The sequence below is a fragment of the Lycorma delicatula genome, chromosome 9, assembly GCF_047948215.1.
Source record: "Lycorma delicatula isolate Av1 chromosome 9, ASM4794821v1, whole genome shotgun sequence".
Taxonomy (NCBI): domain Eukaryota; kingdom Metazoa; phylum Arthropoda; class Insecta; order Hemiptera; family Fulgoridae; genus Lycorma; species Lycorma delicatula.
In genome coordinates, this window is record NC_134463.1 from 24,434,326 (window position 1) to 24,451,866 (window position 17,541).

At 29.0% G+C, this 17,541-nt stretch overlaps 1 protein-coding gene across 3 annotated transcripts in view; it reads right to left on the minus strand.

Annotated features, from left to right (window-relative positions):
- Positions 1-373: 373 nt before the first annotated feature.
- The window catches only part of Moca-cyp (nuclear cyclophilin protein Moca-cyp), a 57,454-nt gene continuing 40,286 nt past the window's right edge, over positions 374-17,541 (minus strand). For all 3 annotated transcript variants that reach the window (XM_075375944.1, XM_075375943.1, XM_075375945.1), the window contains exons 11-13: positions 14,626-14,983; positions 8,800-9,653; positions 374-1,013 (exon numbers count right to left, since the gene is read on the minus strand). In XM_075375944.1, coding sequence (XP_075232059.1) covers positions 704-1,013; positions 8,800-9,653; positions 14,626-14,983 — 1,522 coding nt within the window. In that variant the 3' untranslated portion in view covers positions 374-703. The remainder of the gene's footprint in view (positions 1,014-8,799; positions 9,654-14,625; positions 14,984-17,541) is intronic.

Genomic DNA, 17,541 nt, shown 5'->3' on the forward strand with positions numbered 1-17,541 from the left:
GGCCCATAAGGACTAGGTACGGAGGGAGTGGTATGGCAACTGCAACTATCACATGGTGGTTGTCTTCCCCCCCAATGGGGTCAGGATATAATTTCATAAAAAAATGTTTTTACTTATAAATGTGTGAAAGTATGTATAATATTCTACTTTACATTAGGCCAATAATTTTACAAAATGCCAATATAATCAACCCAATCAACCAAAATATATTAGAAACACAGATGTTCAATAATCTTAATAAAATGTAAATACTGTTTACACACCGTAGTAATGAACAACACTATTTTTTTGTGATGATTACTAGTAAAGATATTAACCATTCAATTACACGGTTGATATTAATGTCAAGTTAAAAAATGACCACAAAAGACAATTATGTACATTTTAAACATTTATTTAACACTAGCAAAAACATAAAATTATAATAATTAATGACAAGAACCTAAGGATACAGAAAACAACACAAAAGTACAGTCCTCATGACTGATTATTCACTAACCAATTAATTGGGACCAATTTAAAATGATACACTAACACATGTAAATTTCATTACAAGATTAATTAATAATAAAATAACTTCTGAAAAAATGTTAAATAACTGTTTGCAATACAATATGTTTTTAAATACATCAGTCAATATCAAGAGCTGAATTTTTAATTCAGTAATCACTGAAAAAACATATTTTATCAATTAATATCATTTTCAACGACGACGTCTATAACCACGACCAGAACTAACAGAGCTACTACTACTTGATGAATCAGATAAGCTGGAACTACTAGATGATGACGATCTAGATCTCTTTAATTTAGTTTCTCGGGCTTCTTTTAATTCTTTTAAACGAGCTGTTAATTTACGTTTTGCCTCCTCTTCACGTGATTCTTTTGTATCTGCTGTTTCTACTTTCATTTTTTTCTTATGGTCATCTTTTTTAACATCTTTTACAGGTGTCTTGGATCGTTTTCTTGATGATAATTCTTTTCTATTTGACAACTTCCTTTTATCAGCAGACCTGAAATAATAAAAAAAAGTACTATTTCATTTAAACATAAAATATTACAACTTTTTTCATATTAAATGAATTAACCTGTTTTAACAGTCTCACTGCAGCTGAAGAGTGAACATGTCACGCACACAATTTATCATCATTTTCTTATATATATATATATATATATATATATATATATATATATATATATATATATATATATATGTGTGTGTGTATGGAGCTTCCAGTGCCACCTGACAAATACTACTCCCATTATAAGAATGATTTGTTTTATTTTCAATGAACATTATTTAGTAGAAATATTTTGAACTATAATCAATGAATGGTAATAAATCTTATATAAAAAGTTTGTCTCTTTGTATCAGCATCACACCAAGAACTAACTGATTGATCCCTTTCTAATTCAAGATCAGTGTACTGACCTTTCAAAATTATAGTTACTACTATTCTACTTTTTTAATTTACTAGTTCCTTTTTCATGTTTCTATAAATCCCAAGTAACTTAATTGCTATTTCATCAGCATTATTCTCATAACCATGAGAGTAACAAATATTGTAGGGGTCCAGGGGATGGAGCTCTCTGGCCAGGTGAGAATGGCTAGTGAAGCGAGCTTTATGTTCAGCCCCATAACCACTAGAGCCCCCAGGATTTGCCTCAATCAACCTGGATCCTGGGGTTGTAGTCCCAATCAGCTAGTAATTATATAATATTGGCTTTATCAATTCATTTACAACAATCTTTAATGTATTATATAGTCTATTGTATACACTGTTATAATAACAATAGCAAGTCATGTTTACACACAGAAGGATACAGCAGCATTTTAGTATAAAATTATTTCTACAAAAAGATTAATTTCACTTTTAAACATATTTTCTAAAATAACTAAATTCATTAAATACTAGAAATCTTTAAATTATAAAAATAAATGTCTGAACTGTAAGGAAAACTTAACACTTCTACACTTTATATTCAAAAGGTTAATTTACTATATTTTTGAGTTAAATGCCTAAACAGTATTAATTTTTAAAATCAATTCTTTTAAGAATCACTCTCCTCTGTACTACGTACAACATATTTATTTTATTTTATTAGATTGACCAAATAGTAAAGAAAGATAGCAGTAAATAAAGTAAGTTCAGTTAAATGGACAATATGGATAATTTCTTTACTTAAAATTATTTTTATTTGATTTTATGCCTCAATGTCATATTTTTACACATGTAAAAAATTTTTACAAGTTAAATTCAATTTTTAATGTTAATTTTAAATTTTGTTTTAATTTTTAATATATAAAAGTTTAAATTCTTAAAATAAAAAGATTAAAGGTTTTAAATTTTAAATAAACTGAATAAATGCATAAGTTATATTTTATGAAGTTTGTAATGTAATTTGAGATGAATATATGAATATGTAATGCAGCTGATGATGCGATTAATGATGATGATTTCAATTTTAACCAAAGGTATATATTCTTTTAATATGCATAAAACCCCAGTTAATACAAAGCAAGTCGTTTTTTTTTTTTTTTTTTTTTTTTGTCTTCAGTCATTTGACTGGTTTGATGCAGCTCTCCAAGATTCCCTATCTAGTGCTAGTCCTTTCATTTCAGTATACCCTCTACATCCTACATCCCCAACAATTTGTTTTACATACTCCAAACGTGGCCTGCCTACACAATTTTTCCCTTCTACCTGTCCTTCCAATATTAAAGCGACTATTCCAGGATGCCTTAGTATGTGGCCTATAAGTCTGTCTCTTCTTTTAACTATATCGTTTTAACCTATGTCGTTTTAATATTTTATATTTAAACATCAAATGAAAACTGTTAAAATAGTAATTTATTTTTATATTAAGTACATAATTATTTTGTTTAATGGAAAAAATAGTTAAAGAATAAAAAAATACACATGTAAATAAAAAAAATGAAATGTTATATAACCAACAGTAAAAAGTTTTTTGTATACTTAGTCTTTTTGTATACAGTACTAAAAGTCTCAGAAGATGAACTCCACATCCTTTCAAAATTAGTTTATTTCCTCATTAAAATACATTTTAGTTTTTAAAATTGATTTCTTTTTTTGGAACAGAAGGGAATATTCCATTAATTTTTCTTAATAATGAAACTAATAATAAAATTTCATAACAGAAATAACTAATGTTTGCAGAAATATGCTTATATTGTTAAGTCCTTTAAGCTTTCCAACATGTTGAGATGAAACACATATTACTGCAGAAACAGTAAAACTTTCACAGATGGTTACAAAGTAGCACGTGTTTAGACAGGTCCTATTTAGCAAGGTATAGCTTGGAGTCAAATAATATTTACAACTATTTCATTATGTTTTGTTTATTATTATTATTATTACTAGGTTAATATACAATGTATTGTATATAATTAAAAAAATAAAATCATTTTAAAACACACTTTTAATTATAAAAACCTAGCTATTTGTTTATTTTGATGAGTGTGGTTCACTGTAGGTTCAGATGGTACCTCCACTTCTTTGACAAGTCTAACACCATTGTAATGCACACATTTGTTTAATTTAACCAACAATGAATTACGAAAGGATTGTAATTTAAGATTTCCTAATTCGGTACAAAGTTTTTATAAAACAAATGTAGTATTCATATTAATATTTTTATATATAATCTTATGACCACTGTTTGATAGAGTAGCGACTTAAGAAACGTTTTGATTACATAACTGAAAGCTCACTGTCAGGTATTCTAGCGGTGATGATGTCAGGTATTCTAGTTAATTTGACTGTAAGAGATGAATATATAAAAGCAAAAGATATGACAGGTTTTAATGAAAGAGTTGGTGAAATTCAAGAAGCATTCATACATACAGGAGTAACAATTGATCACTAGTCTTGTTTAATAAGTACATTGAGGAGGCAATGGATGAATCTTAGGAGACTTCAGAAGGATTCAGATTAATGAAAATAGGGTCAAATTGAAAATATTTACTGCTGATGACATAATATTGAAAAAAAAAAAAAAAATGGCAAAACATCTCCTTTTGCCATTAGGTTCCTGAGAATTAAGTTTGGATCCCATCAGGCCAGACATTTTCATAATCTCAAAATCCATCTGCTATCAAAATACTATAATTAATGTTAGCTTGCAGTTACTGAAGAATATAAACAATTAAAGACAAAGATGTGTTTTGTCTTCTTGTCAGTATGTAACTGGAGAAGAATACTGCACACAGTAAATTAATAACAAAACTATGAAGAACACATTCTCCTATCGAGAACGTTAAGATGGTAGAGTTTAGTCAATAAAAGTAAGGAACTACTCAAATAAAGTGTTCAATAGCAATAGGCTTCTAACTTCAAACAATATAACAAAGATTGATATGAAATTCATAAGTTGCTGTACAGATTATTGCCTTGTACGACTTAATGAACACTTAATGGAACATAAACTAATAGAAAATGTGAAAATAAACTAGTCCAAATATTTGAAATGTAATGCAAGAGGAGAATTTAAAAAATTCCACCATCTACAGATGATTAGTTTATAGATAATCAATAAAGGCAACATTAATTCCATGACAGTATTTTTTTAAAGAATGCTGGAGAAAAGATATTTAACACAGATTATATATACAGTATTTACCACACAATAGGAAGAATATTGAGTGGGGTAGTTGTAAAAAGAAATAACGGTAGAATAAACCACTGTCAATGGATTTCTTGACAGACGAAACATAAAGATCACATAAAATTAACAGCCTTTAATCATAAGTTACATTCTTTGAATTAGTAAGATTGCAACTAAGACAAAACATTCTTTCACTTAACATTTTTGTCAAATATGGTTCATTGCCATGAATGCATTGAAGTTCAATCAATATAATTTCCAACATGTCCTGAATGTACAGAGAATACCACACTGTACTCTAAATTCAGGTGCATCAATCTTATTCATACAAAATAGCAATTCAAAATAAATCGGGAATTACTTTCTGTTTTAAAATTTAAACTGAATATCTATGCTTTTACTTCATTCTAACCCATTGAACAATAAATCTGATGTAACTTTACAAACTATTGAAAGAACACAAAAACTACTGTAAGAAACACAGTAGTGTTTACAAGTCATAATAGCTATTGTTTCTCAGACATATAAAAAAGATTCACTGCAAACTCTAAAGAAAAGAAAAAAAAAATCAGTGAAATGTTATTTGACTAAAATCATAAAATAAAACCTTTTAAAAATTTTACTTTAATTTTTATAGTTACTAATAAATGTTCATTTTTTCTTTGATAAAGTATGTATAAAAAAATGGTCACAAAAAATAATAATTATTCTAGAAAAATTCTTTCCATACAGTATGATGAGAATTTCCATGGGAATTATCTTTTTCCCATCTACTTGGCTAATACTTAGTGAAATCAGCCCTAATTTTCATTAGCAGTGAATGGATCAATTTACATTCTCAAAAATATACTATTTAAGTTTTCAAATGTCCTATAAACTGAAAAACTGGAGGGTTTTAAATTTAATTATTTTTTTCATAACAATGCTCTCAAGATTACTTAAAATAAATAAAACAGTTTTAGTTCCTATTTTTAAATCAAGAAATTATACTGTAATTACCCACAACAAACCAAAATAATCAACGCACTTATAAAAAAAAGAAAAGAGAGTAATACTGAAAAATAATAACTTAAAATGGTGTTATCAGTAAGTAATCCATATAACATTTATTTATCATGGATGAAATTCATTCTTTTAATGAAGTAATCATGTGGTTGAAAATATTTAAAATTCACAGTAAAGACACAAAAATGATAGATTAGCTTTAAAACAAATTAACTCACATGCAACATCCCATTGTAAGAACTACACAAATACCAGTGAAGAAATGAATGAAAAAATATGTAAACATTTATTTAAGAACAAGTAAATAGTTAAAATCAGAGCAAGCCCCACTACTGTTCACACACACACACACACACACACACACACACACACACACACACACACACACATACACACACATGCGCACACAAATAAGTATATGTAATGACTCACTCACTAAATCTTATATAATAATTCTTTTTGGTATATATAATATTAGTAATATAATAATAATGTAGGTTTAAATAGAGCATACTGACATATTTGCATAACAAACAAACAATTATACATGTTAATTTAACAATAATAGCTTAATTTTAAAATAACAAAAAAATCAAAATCAAATTAAAACGTAAACTTAAATAACAGAATGTACAAAATAAAAATTACTGTAAAATAATAATCTAAAATGAGGTAGAATTAATTACAAAGCAGACAAATTTCAAAACTGTTAAAAATAGTTTCATTTTAAACAGTTTTCAAAAAAACACAATCACCAAAAGATTAAACTTTTTCAGTAACTGAAGTGCTGGTTTAAATATAAATATATATATATATATATATATATATATATATATATATATATATATATATATATATATATATATAAAATCACCCTTATCTAAATTTACCTTTTATTAGGCATGAGATATTTTAGTAAACCAAATTTATTGGAAATTATTTTTTCAGTAAGAAGGCTCTTGGATAATTGATTTGCTTGGCATTTCTCTCGCCACCACCACATTCAGTCGCCCTAAAGCGTAAGACTGAATGTCTGTGCCATGAAACAGTTTAGCGACCGTGTCCTAACTAGCTCCTAGGCTAACCTAAAAGCGTGAGCGGAATAAGTGTGGTACCATACACCACTTGCTTACATGTCCGTGTCCCACCACCCACTTGTCATATATTACTATATTACTAAAATAGGTAGGTGCACCCAGTCATATACTAAAACTTATGACTACAAATAATTAAATTTATCTTGTCAAAGACAGCAATTTGCTACCATACCTAGGCCACTGAATGCCAGCAAGTACCTCTCCACCATTGAAGCACTTAGAGCCAGAAGCCAGCCATATCTCTTGGTTAGTTTCCTACAGCAGCGCAGTAGGAGTCTTTTCCCTTAGGTAAATTACTGATGTCGGTTGAACAAAGCAACCGCATCAAGAAACTCCCACATGGTCCTGACAATGTAGCTCTCACCACATTGACTCACCGCTTGTGAGTGACCAATTTTCTCATTGACCTCTAGAGCTGGGTAGTTGAATATCATGTGTTTGTTCGACTGGACCTCACCGCAGACACACAGCTCATCAGCTGCCAGGTGGAACCGAAACAAATATTGGTTTAAATTTACATGGTTGGAGAGCACTCAGATTCCTGTTGCCCTTAAAAAGGAAGGAGAGGCACACCATCCCCCCAGATTCTGTTTAAATCTATACAAGGACCTTCCCTTAGTTGTGACATGCCATTCTTGCTGCCATGCTTCCATCGCGAGGCTGTAAAGCCTCCTTCGCAAGCGGGAGATGGGCAACTGTTCAAAATTTAGAACCGGTGCATTGAGATCACCGTTCCGCTCGGGTACAGACCCAGCTCAAAACCCCATCCCAAATATCTCAGCTTCACTGCCTCTTTGCAATTTCCACATGGCCACCCGAACTTTTACCACAAAATCGATTGGGAGAGCCTTTCCCAATAGAGTGGTAGCCTCGTAAGGGGTTGTTTTAAAAACACCAGTGCATACAATTAAGGCTCTGCGCTGGGCACTCCTTAAATTTTGAATACGTGCTTGATTTCTTTCCAACCTACAAGCTCAAACGGACGCCGCGTAAGAGGTCATACTTTTGAAGACACTTCGGTACACCATGTACAAATGACGGTACAATAGCCCATATTCCTCTCGAGCAATCCTCCTAAGCTTCTGCATCACAGAGACGGTGTCCAGCGCTCTGACTTATCAAAATAAACATATTATATATATAAAAAAAGATTGATATGAATATAAAAGAAAGATTTCTAAAAAATAAAAATACTGATAGGCAAGGATTCTTGGATATCAAAAAAAGAAAGGAAACAGTCAAGATGCAAAGTGAGTATGTAAATGGTTACCGAAATAAAATATCTTAAAATTACAATAAATAACATTAATGTAAAGTATCAGTAATGAAATGAGCATTCCAATTAAGAATTTGATCACATTCAATAAGTATCAACATAAAAAATAAAAATCAATAACGAAATGTACATTTCAATTTTAAACAATAATAATGAATAGTATAACGGGATTAATGAGCTGACTGTAAAAGTTTTTTCTGAAGAAAACAACTTTCATTTTTTAAACTAAACACTTTATGAATTATATTCTGTAGTAAGAACTATAGAATTTTAAGCCCAAATAATCAGAACAAAAGAATATAAAACAAATACAACTACCAAACTTAAAAAATAACAACTACTTTTTAATAAAATTGCACGTTTAATTTAGATTAAAACAATTTCTTAAATATTCAACAATAATAACCCTTACTAGACGCAACAATTCTAAATTACAAAAACAAGATCAATTAATATTTATCAAAGAATAAATGTTAAACTCTATCAACAGTAAACAGAAGATATTACAACTTCAAACATCCATAATGGTATTGAATGTTATTGCTCACGATATTAGAAAAAAAAAAATGAATTACCAAAATGCTGACAATTCTCTACTTAAAATGACTGAAATTTTAAAGAAACTTATAACTGGTAACACTGCAGATTCACCAATGGAAGATGATATCAATAATTGTACAAATGTTGATGGGAATGAGATTGTAGCACACCATTTCTCCAGTAAATAATTACACTTTTTTCCCTCAGAAATGAGAATATAAGAAATTTGTAAAGTTTAATTGGATTAATACTAACCTTGAACGCCTCCTATTTCGCCCTCCAGATCTAGATCTTGATCGTCTACGGTCCCAGTCTCTTCCACGCCACCTGTCGACAGACTTTTGTTTACGATCTCTTGATCGAGACCTTGTTCGACGCCTCCTTGATCTTGAACGAGATCTGTCCCTTTTAGAATGCGACTTAGATCTACGTCTCCTGCTTCTGGATCTGTCACGATCTTTCTTATTGGAACGTGAATTATCTCTATTTCTGGAACGTGATCGTTTTTTATGATTGTCAGACCTTGATCTTGATCTTCGTTGACGCGATGATTCTGATCTATCCTTTCTTTGGGATGAATCGTTACGATGATGCCTATTCTCTTTATCTTTGTCTCTACTCTCGTTTTTAGATTTCTCCTTATTTTCAATCTTACTTTTTTTTATTTCATTTTGTTCTAACTGTTTTACTTCTTCTTCAGTAAACTGTTTTTTCTGCAATGCTTCTAACTGAGCCATCATATCACTGGCTTGTTTTTCACATTCTGCTTCACTTTTTGCTAAAATCAGTTGATCACTTGCTTCAAATAATTGTTTTCTATATTTCTCATCATCAGAATCATCTCTGGTTATATGTTTTTCATTTTTATTATTATCGCCCTTAACTCTCTCTACTTCACTATTATTTTCTTTATTCATTAATTTATCACTTAATATTCTATTTTTATCAGAAGCACTGTTTTTTTTATTTGTATCTAACAAATTATCATTATTTGAATTAACAGTCAAATCCTTGGCTAATGATTCTTTAGCGGACATTTTTCCACTGATTAATGACGGTGATTCTTTATTTGCCGCCATTAATTTTTGTTTTCTTGATGAATCACGTGACTGCAACATAAAAAAAGATTTTATTTATAAATACATTGATGAATAAAACCAAAGAACCAACAACAAAAACAATTCTACATTAACCACAAATAAATACATCCGTGTTTACAGCAGAACAGGAAGTTTTTTCACATACAAATGAATTAAGTAAGACTCAAGCTCCTTATATAAACTTGTTGAAAAAATCAAATAGAATAAAATAATTCCTTAAAGCATTGTCTAATTAAAGTGTAATAATAATTGCTGTCAAATCAAATTTATAATACGGTTCATGCAAGAAACAATTCAATTTCAGACATACTGTATCCTGTTATGCAACCTAATAATTTAAGGAAAATTTTATTAAGACACAACCTATTTATTAAGTAATTTTGAAAAGTTGGCTAATTTATTTTGAACGAGTTATTGAAGACAGGACTGTGGCATTTAATTTAAATGCTAGAGTCTGTAGTTTTTTGGAGGGAGAAGTTTTCCTGACTACAGAATATCCTCAATTATAAGTTAACCTTCCAAATTTTTCATAAATGATCTAATAAAAATTGACAGAATGAAAACCAGCTGCTACCATCCTGATGCTGGCCCAGTTCTCTATGCTCTCATTCTTCCTTAATTTAATATGTCATCCAGAAAGTAGTAACCGTTAAAAAACAAATTACTGATCATCATTTTTTATTTAATGTAAACTAACTTTATGTACATAATCACCATGTATAATTAACAAGTTCTGGAATTTCCAAGTCATGTTCCTCTGCTGACAGTTTTTTGGTAAACAGATGAGTCACTATGGACAAGAAGGGAAATGTAAATAAAAAAAATGGATCACATAATTTACAAGCACTTTTATTCATTTTTTCTTCTATGTCATGAGGCCAAGCATTGTCGTGGAGGAGCAGCAAAATATGGGTAGATAAAAAGCTGCTCCTGCACTTTTTGAATGGCCCACTGTAATTTTTTTAATGTTATACAATATTTATCAGTATTTACTGTAGGTTCACAACACATAAATAGTTAACAAGGAAGAAGCTTTTCTTTCCAGAAGACAGTAGTCATTTAAAATGTTGCCTCTTTAATCTTGTTTGGATGGTGAATGTGAATGATACCATTCCATAGACTGATGTAGCATTCAAAACTCAGTTTAATTTCCTATTACGTGCTAAGGAAGTTTTCTTTGCAAAATTATCCAAAAATGACATAACATACCACCCACTGTTTTTGTGTTCATTACAAAGCTTGTGTGAAATTTATTTCTACAAAATTTCCTGTACTTGAACTGAAAAGTGATAAAATTTCAAGGATAGTGACACTAATTTGAAGTGTGGCATGATAAATTTGTCAACATGGTGCAGTAATCATCTGCACCAGATTGAAGACCAGTTTGTTCATCATTATGGAAGTTCTCTCTCCTGGATCTTAATTTTGACACCACTGCCTTACAGAAGATTCAACTATCACATCTCCACATACTTCCTTGATTTGATGGTAAATATCTTGCATATTACTTGCATGAAGAAACTGAATCATAGACCTACTTCATATGTGGGGGCATTATCATTTTCTTATTTATTTTGAATGCACAGAAACAATACAACCATAAAGCACAATGAGAACTACCACAGACTAAGCAGACATGCAACTGACACTGGTTGAATAGGATAGACACCCACAGACCAACTGCATGGTAAGAATGTTGTAAAGGATATTACTTTTTGTACAACCATCATACGGGTAACTTAACCTGTATAAGACGATAAGAAAAGAATGATATGAAATACAGCAACTAGTAAAGAAATTTCATCAGATGTAATAATTATCATTTGATAAAAATTGACTGTTTTATTTCTAGAACATAGAAGTTAAAAGCTTATTTAAAACACTTATGACAGAAATGGAACATTTTTTCGTTTGTAAACTATGCTACTTACAAATATACAAATGTAATACATAAAATTAAAATGTAAATGTTTAGAGATGTTAAAACAATTACATGTGGTTTTATCTTATTGTATTCTGGTCTTATTTTCTACTCATTCGTATTATGTTTTTGTTTTTTGAACCTACAAATTCATCAATTTTTTTTCTAAACAGATTTGTAAACTTCTTCTGGAAGCTCCCAAAAAGGTAACATGTTTCTTGTACCAGTCTTCCTATTCCTTGCTACTGTTAACAATTACGACTTGGATCATTAAAAAACCTTCCAATAAATTTACCACAATGAATTACTGTTTATAAAGAAGCCACTCCCAAAAAGCGCTGCCATGATACTAAATAAAGCACAATTTCACAACAGACAAACTTAATTTCTGTTCACGTAGGTAGTTCAACGGGTATGATAAAGCACAATTTCGTAACAGCCAAACTTAATTTTTATAAACATAATTTAATTTAACTCAAAAGTGTCCTTGGTTTTACAATTAAGGTCAGTGAACTGCTCATCATTAGAGCTTGCACTGTGAACTGCATATATACTGTGCTTTTTCGCACAGTATATTAAGGGGTACACTCTTTGTACACCTTTTTTGCAACAAATAAAATCTGCAAATATTTTTTAAGACAAATCTGAAATCAACTTCACATGTCACTTAAAAAATGCATACTAATTGTCTTATTCATGAGAGGCTATAAGAATGAGAATGACAACTCTACATCTCAAAGTAAATTAAACTGTAAAGTTTATTGAATAACTGTTAACTATATATCCTCCTTTTTAACAAGAGTAATTTTCCTAATATGAAATTAAAAAAATAAACCCAGTTAAATTTAAATAGAATCAAATATGGACCTCTTTATATTGCAAAAAACTGTATTTTGAATTATTTAAGATTTACATTTTATCTGGTTCAAAGTTATTTATTCAAAATCAGATGCACAACACAATTTTTTAAGATTGTCCAAGATTTCTCCTTCCAAGATAACAAGCAAAAATTCAATTTAAAAAAGAAAACTAGTTGCCTGATCTATTTTTGGAAACACAGTTCAACTATTATAATTTTTACTATAACAGCAACAAATCTAGATATATGTTTGTTTGAATCTGTAAAAAAATGAATAGTAGGAATTGCACAAATATAAAAAAAAAATAAGCCTATAAATTGCTAGACAAGGTACTAAGATTATGTGCACCAAAGGCGTACATGGAAAATATCACAGATTTATTGCCAAATCATATTAGAGAAACCAATAATTGAAACAAAAGAATTAGTTTAATTTGCTCTGACCTAAAATAAGAAAGTAAAACTAATTTAATTATTTTTTGAAATTCTTTAATATTACAACAATTGATTAATGCACGACAATAAAAATACAACTATAGTAAAATATGAAGAGTTATATCTTATGAACCAGTGCTCAATAGCATTGAAAAAAGTGAGTTTTATACTAATCCAGTTATTTTGGTCACCTGCAGGTATTATGGCAAATTATGCTTAAAAAGTAATGGTTTTCACATGTTTTTGTTGCAATTTCAGTGTTCCAACTCTTGTTAAAAGATTGTTCAAAGATTGAAAAAAAATGTTCAGATATATTTGAGAATATGTAAAAGAAATTTTTTCTCTCAATATAGCAACCATTTTATTATTTTTGCTTTGTAGGCAGGACTTTTTTTATAATTATTAGAAAACTATATAGACAGGATATTTTTTTATACTAATAAACTATGCAGTTTTATAGTTTAATAGTGACTATTTTAGTGTATACTTTTAAATTAAAACATAAAGGGAAGAATTTCCATTAAAATAAATTTGAATCTCTACTGAGTGTTAGGAAGGACAGTTGTTTTATGTATATGTAAAATACAAAATGCACTGTAGATATTTCAGTCATCTAAACAGAGCTTGTTTCACTTACTAGCAATGTAAAGAAACTGTATTCTTTAATAAGAAGTTTTTAATAAGAAGTTAAGATTGTCAACAGAATTATTAGAAATTGTTCTTTCCTTCACAAGCAAATTTCTTTTCCATTTTTATTAAAATTATCTACATACCATAATAGTGTTATAACACTAATTTCTTTTCATATTCTACTAACAATATTGTATTGAAATTCAAATTAACGTAAAAGAAACAGATTTAATATGAAATAATATGTAAATCCTTTCCACCAAGTAATTTTTCAAGATTTAACTCTTCACAGATCACATTTCTTTGGCGATGAACTACAACAGTCTTTCAGTAGATTTTAAAACACAGAAATAGGACTAAAGTTTTAAAACTTTTATTAATTTTGTTTCTAATGATTAGGGAGGCTAAAATAAATTAAACAGTGTTGCCTAAACAGTCAACCTATATTTTATGAACTGAATACGTTGTGCAATATTGTACATGATGAAAGTTGACACTTTTTTATGTCATTACTATATTAATGCCATTCTACCATTATAATATTAACATAAAATAGGATTTCTGCAAATTTAGGCAGAAAATCACATTAATAAATTTATGACAATTTTTTACTAAGTAATTTTGACAAGTTGTTGCAGTTTAATTTTAATGCATTGCTACATTACAAATTTTTTTGCTCATGAATACTGCATCGTAACGATAAAGCACTTCAGTCCAATTCTGTTAAAGGTCTTTTTTATTATGAAAAATTAGCCAGAATATTTCTAAGAACAATTTCTCTAAAAACAGAGTGCCAAAACTTCTGTGTAACATTCAGTGCTACATGGAAAATAGATATTAACCTGCAACTTGTTAACTAAACATATATAAAGAAAGTATTTCAACATTACCTGACTAAAATTATAAATTAAGTTTCTTTCTTGGTTAGTTTGATAAATATTTTGTTTTCATTTAGTATATTAACTAATTTACTATATTTCATTTTTAGAAGTCACATATGTTTCTAATTCTGTATAAAACTGAAAAATTAATGCTGTATCATGCAACTTTTTATTTATATATACAAAATAGTGAAAATTCTCATAATAAATTAAATTCAATGTAAAATAACCAATTTAATATTAAGTTATACATACAGGAACGGCATCTGCAGTATCAGAGCCAGCACTTTCATAATCAAGAGCATTATAATCAACAGGCTCTTTGCCAGTGTTCTTTTCTTTAGTATCTTTTTTAACAGAAGAAACTGCTTTACTGTGTTCTTTGTCAGAATCTGATTCATTAGTATCATTATCATGACGACCATTCTTGATCTTTTCCTCAGCAACCTTGTCATTCTTGCTAGTTAATTTGTCTCGTTTAATGTTTTCTTCTTCATCATATTTATCATTGTCATTTTCATCATCATCTTCATCATCAGAATCCCTTGTCTCGCCTTCCTCCATTTCAGATGAATGTGCTCTTTCATTACGTAAATTCTTTGAATCTTTTTCTCTAAAAAAAATTAAAACTCCATTTTTAATATAAACAAAATAATTTGTATTTTATTTTATATAATTAGAAAGAAAAAATACAAGTTGTTATAAATTAAAATTAATTTAGGGCAACAAATATACTACCAAAAGATTAAATTTTAAAAGCAGCAAGCCCAAGCTTACCGTGAATGAATTAGCTACTATCCTCCCTCAATTAACAAAGACTAAAAAACAATCTTTCCTATCGTAACCATTTGTGCCTGTCGTCTGTCTGGCTCCCATCAATCAACAAAATTGATATCTTGCAATATTTGAACTATTCTTTTACAAATATTTTTCATCAGGGTAACAGTGATAAAGGTAGCATACAGTTTCTTCATTAAGGGACCAGAAAATAACTTGGTGGTATTAACATAAACTTCATCAATATTGTCTAGAACAAGCACAATTTATAAATAGCTTTCTAATCAATTACAAAATTTGTAATAATGTAATATTGTAACTGATACTTTTCAAAAAGCTATTCATATCTAGAGGCAAATAAAAAAGTCAGTCCTGTTGAAGTCTGAACTCTCTTAGTTCCATTTAATTCACGAAAACCTGGTGGACCTTACCATTAAAGTAAAATTTAAAAGTAACTTTTATTAATGCATATAAAATTACAACTTTTTTAACAAAATATTGTTTGCAGTAGTTTTATATCAATCTTAAAAAAAATAAAAAATACATATAAGCCCATATATTTTTATTGCTTATCATGTAGCAACAGAGTAACTAATTATTAGGTTTGCTTTCTATTTGTAAAATAATTTTTTTCATTATTTTCATTGGAAATCATTTGGGAAAAAATTGAATGACAAACGTTAAAAATAAATAGCCTTTATTTAATACATTGACAATGATAAACAGTTTTCCATTGTTATTTTTATGAAAGATTCCTTCAAACATAATGTAAAAGTTTTATTTGTAATTGCATTATATTATCAAAATCCATACGAGAAATCAAAAAGTATCTGACCTTATTTTTTTAATATGATAACAATTGTAGCGTGGGACGGGGATTCATTATGCAGTGACCTTGACTAATATTGGTTTTACTGTTTTGCTACCACTGCAGCCAGTTGCTGTTTAGCAGTCATGATGGTAAACATGAGAGTAGTGCTTATTATAAAAGCACTAACAAATTCAAGATAAAATATAGTAAATTCAAACAAAATGACAGAATAGTTTTGAATTCATTCAAAATAACTGAACGGTCAAGCTGAGAATCTGGATTAAAATTTTTCCAGAAACCTGGTGTGATGCAAGTAGAGAAAGATTTTAACAGATTTTGGTGATCAAGCTATGGGTGTTATCCAAATTTCAAATGGTATTGCTGTTTCCAAGATTGCCCAATGTCTGTTGAAAATGACACTCTGGTAGACCTTCCTTTCTTTTTCAGAATTTAAAAAAAATCTCAAAAAGTTCAACAGATTGTGATGAATAGCTGATTCACCAACAGATTTGGTGGATGAAGGAGTTATGTAAAATATTTTGAAAATATGAGATAATTAAGTGGATGAAGGCCTTGTATGCCTAAGTGTTACGTGGTAAGGTCACAACAATGTAAACAAACCCAGAAACAGTGATATGAAAAAGATGAAGGAGCTATTTATCTACTCTATAGTCATAGAGGACGGAGTCATGTGCCCGTAACTCCTTCCAGTACGGACTGTGTTTAGAGGTGTTACATCAACTCTTTCATCCTCCCGAGAGCTTATTGTTTGGTGAAGCTGCTTGATTTCATTACCTGTTATTTTTTCAGATTTATTTTAGTTTTAGCATAATTATCTTTTGTAATGCAATTATGAGTTCTAGAGGAAAAGTGTTACTTAATTTATCTTTGCAACGACTAAATAATGATAAAACTTTAGATATGTTGACAAATAAATCAACAGAAGAAACTAATCTACAAGAAACACAGACTTCACCTAAAGCTTCAGTTATTGAAGAAAAAAATAATTATGGTAAGTAATCATTTTAAAACATATAATTCATTTTAAGGCAGATAACTGGATCAAATTATACCTTGGATATATATTAACCTAAAATTTAGGTTAATATGTATTGTGTTAAAATTTTGTACGTTAACCTAAAGTTATGGTTATTCAGAAATAAATGTTATGCATTTAATGATATTGAAAATTAAATAGTATTATGAAAATTATACTTTATGTATTAAGAATATTTGTCTATTTCATAAAGTAGATTATTAAGAAAAAAATGGGTTACTAAATATAAGAACTAAGATAAGATATATTACAAAAACTAAAAATGAACTTGATATAAACTAATAGTTTCTTTATACGAGTTGTACTTCATTTTCATATTTTTAGAATATATTGAAAAAATTATATTGAGATTATTAAAGTGCTACAGTTAAATTTGTTTGCTTGAATATACGCATTTTTATTGTTCGCCCAACAAACAAAGGACTGTACTATACTTTTCCTTAACATCATTAAAACATCCTTATGGTACAATAACTTCCTCAATTTTAAGAAAAAGTTTATACTAGACCAAGATTAATCTTAAGTT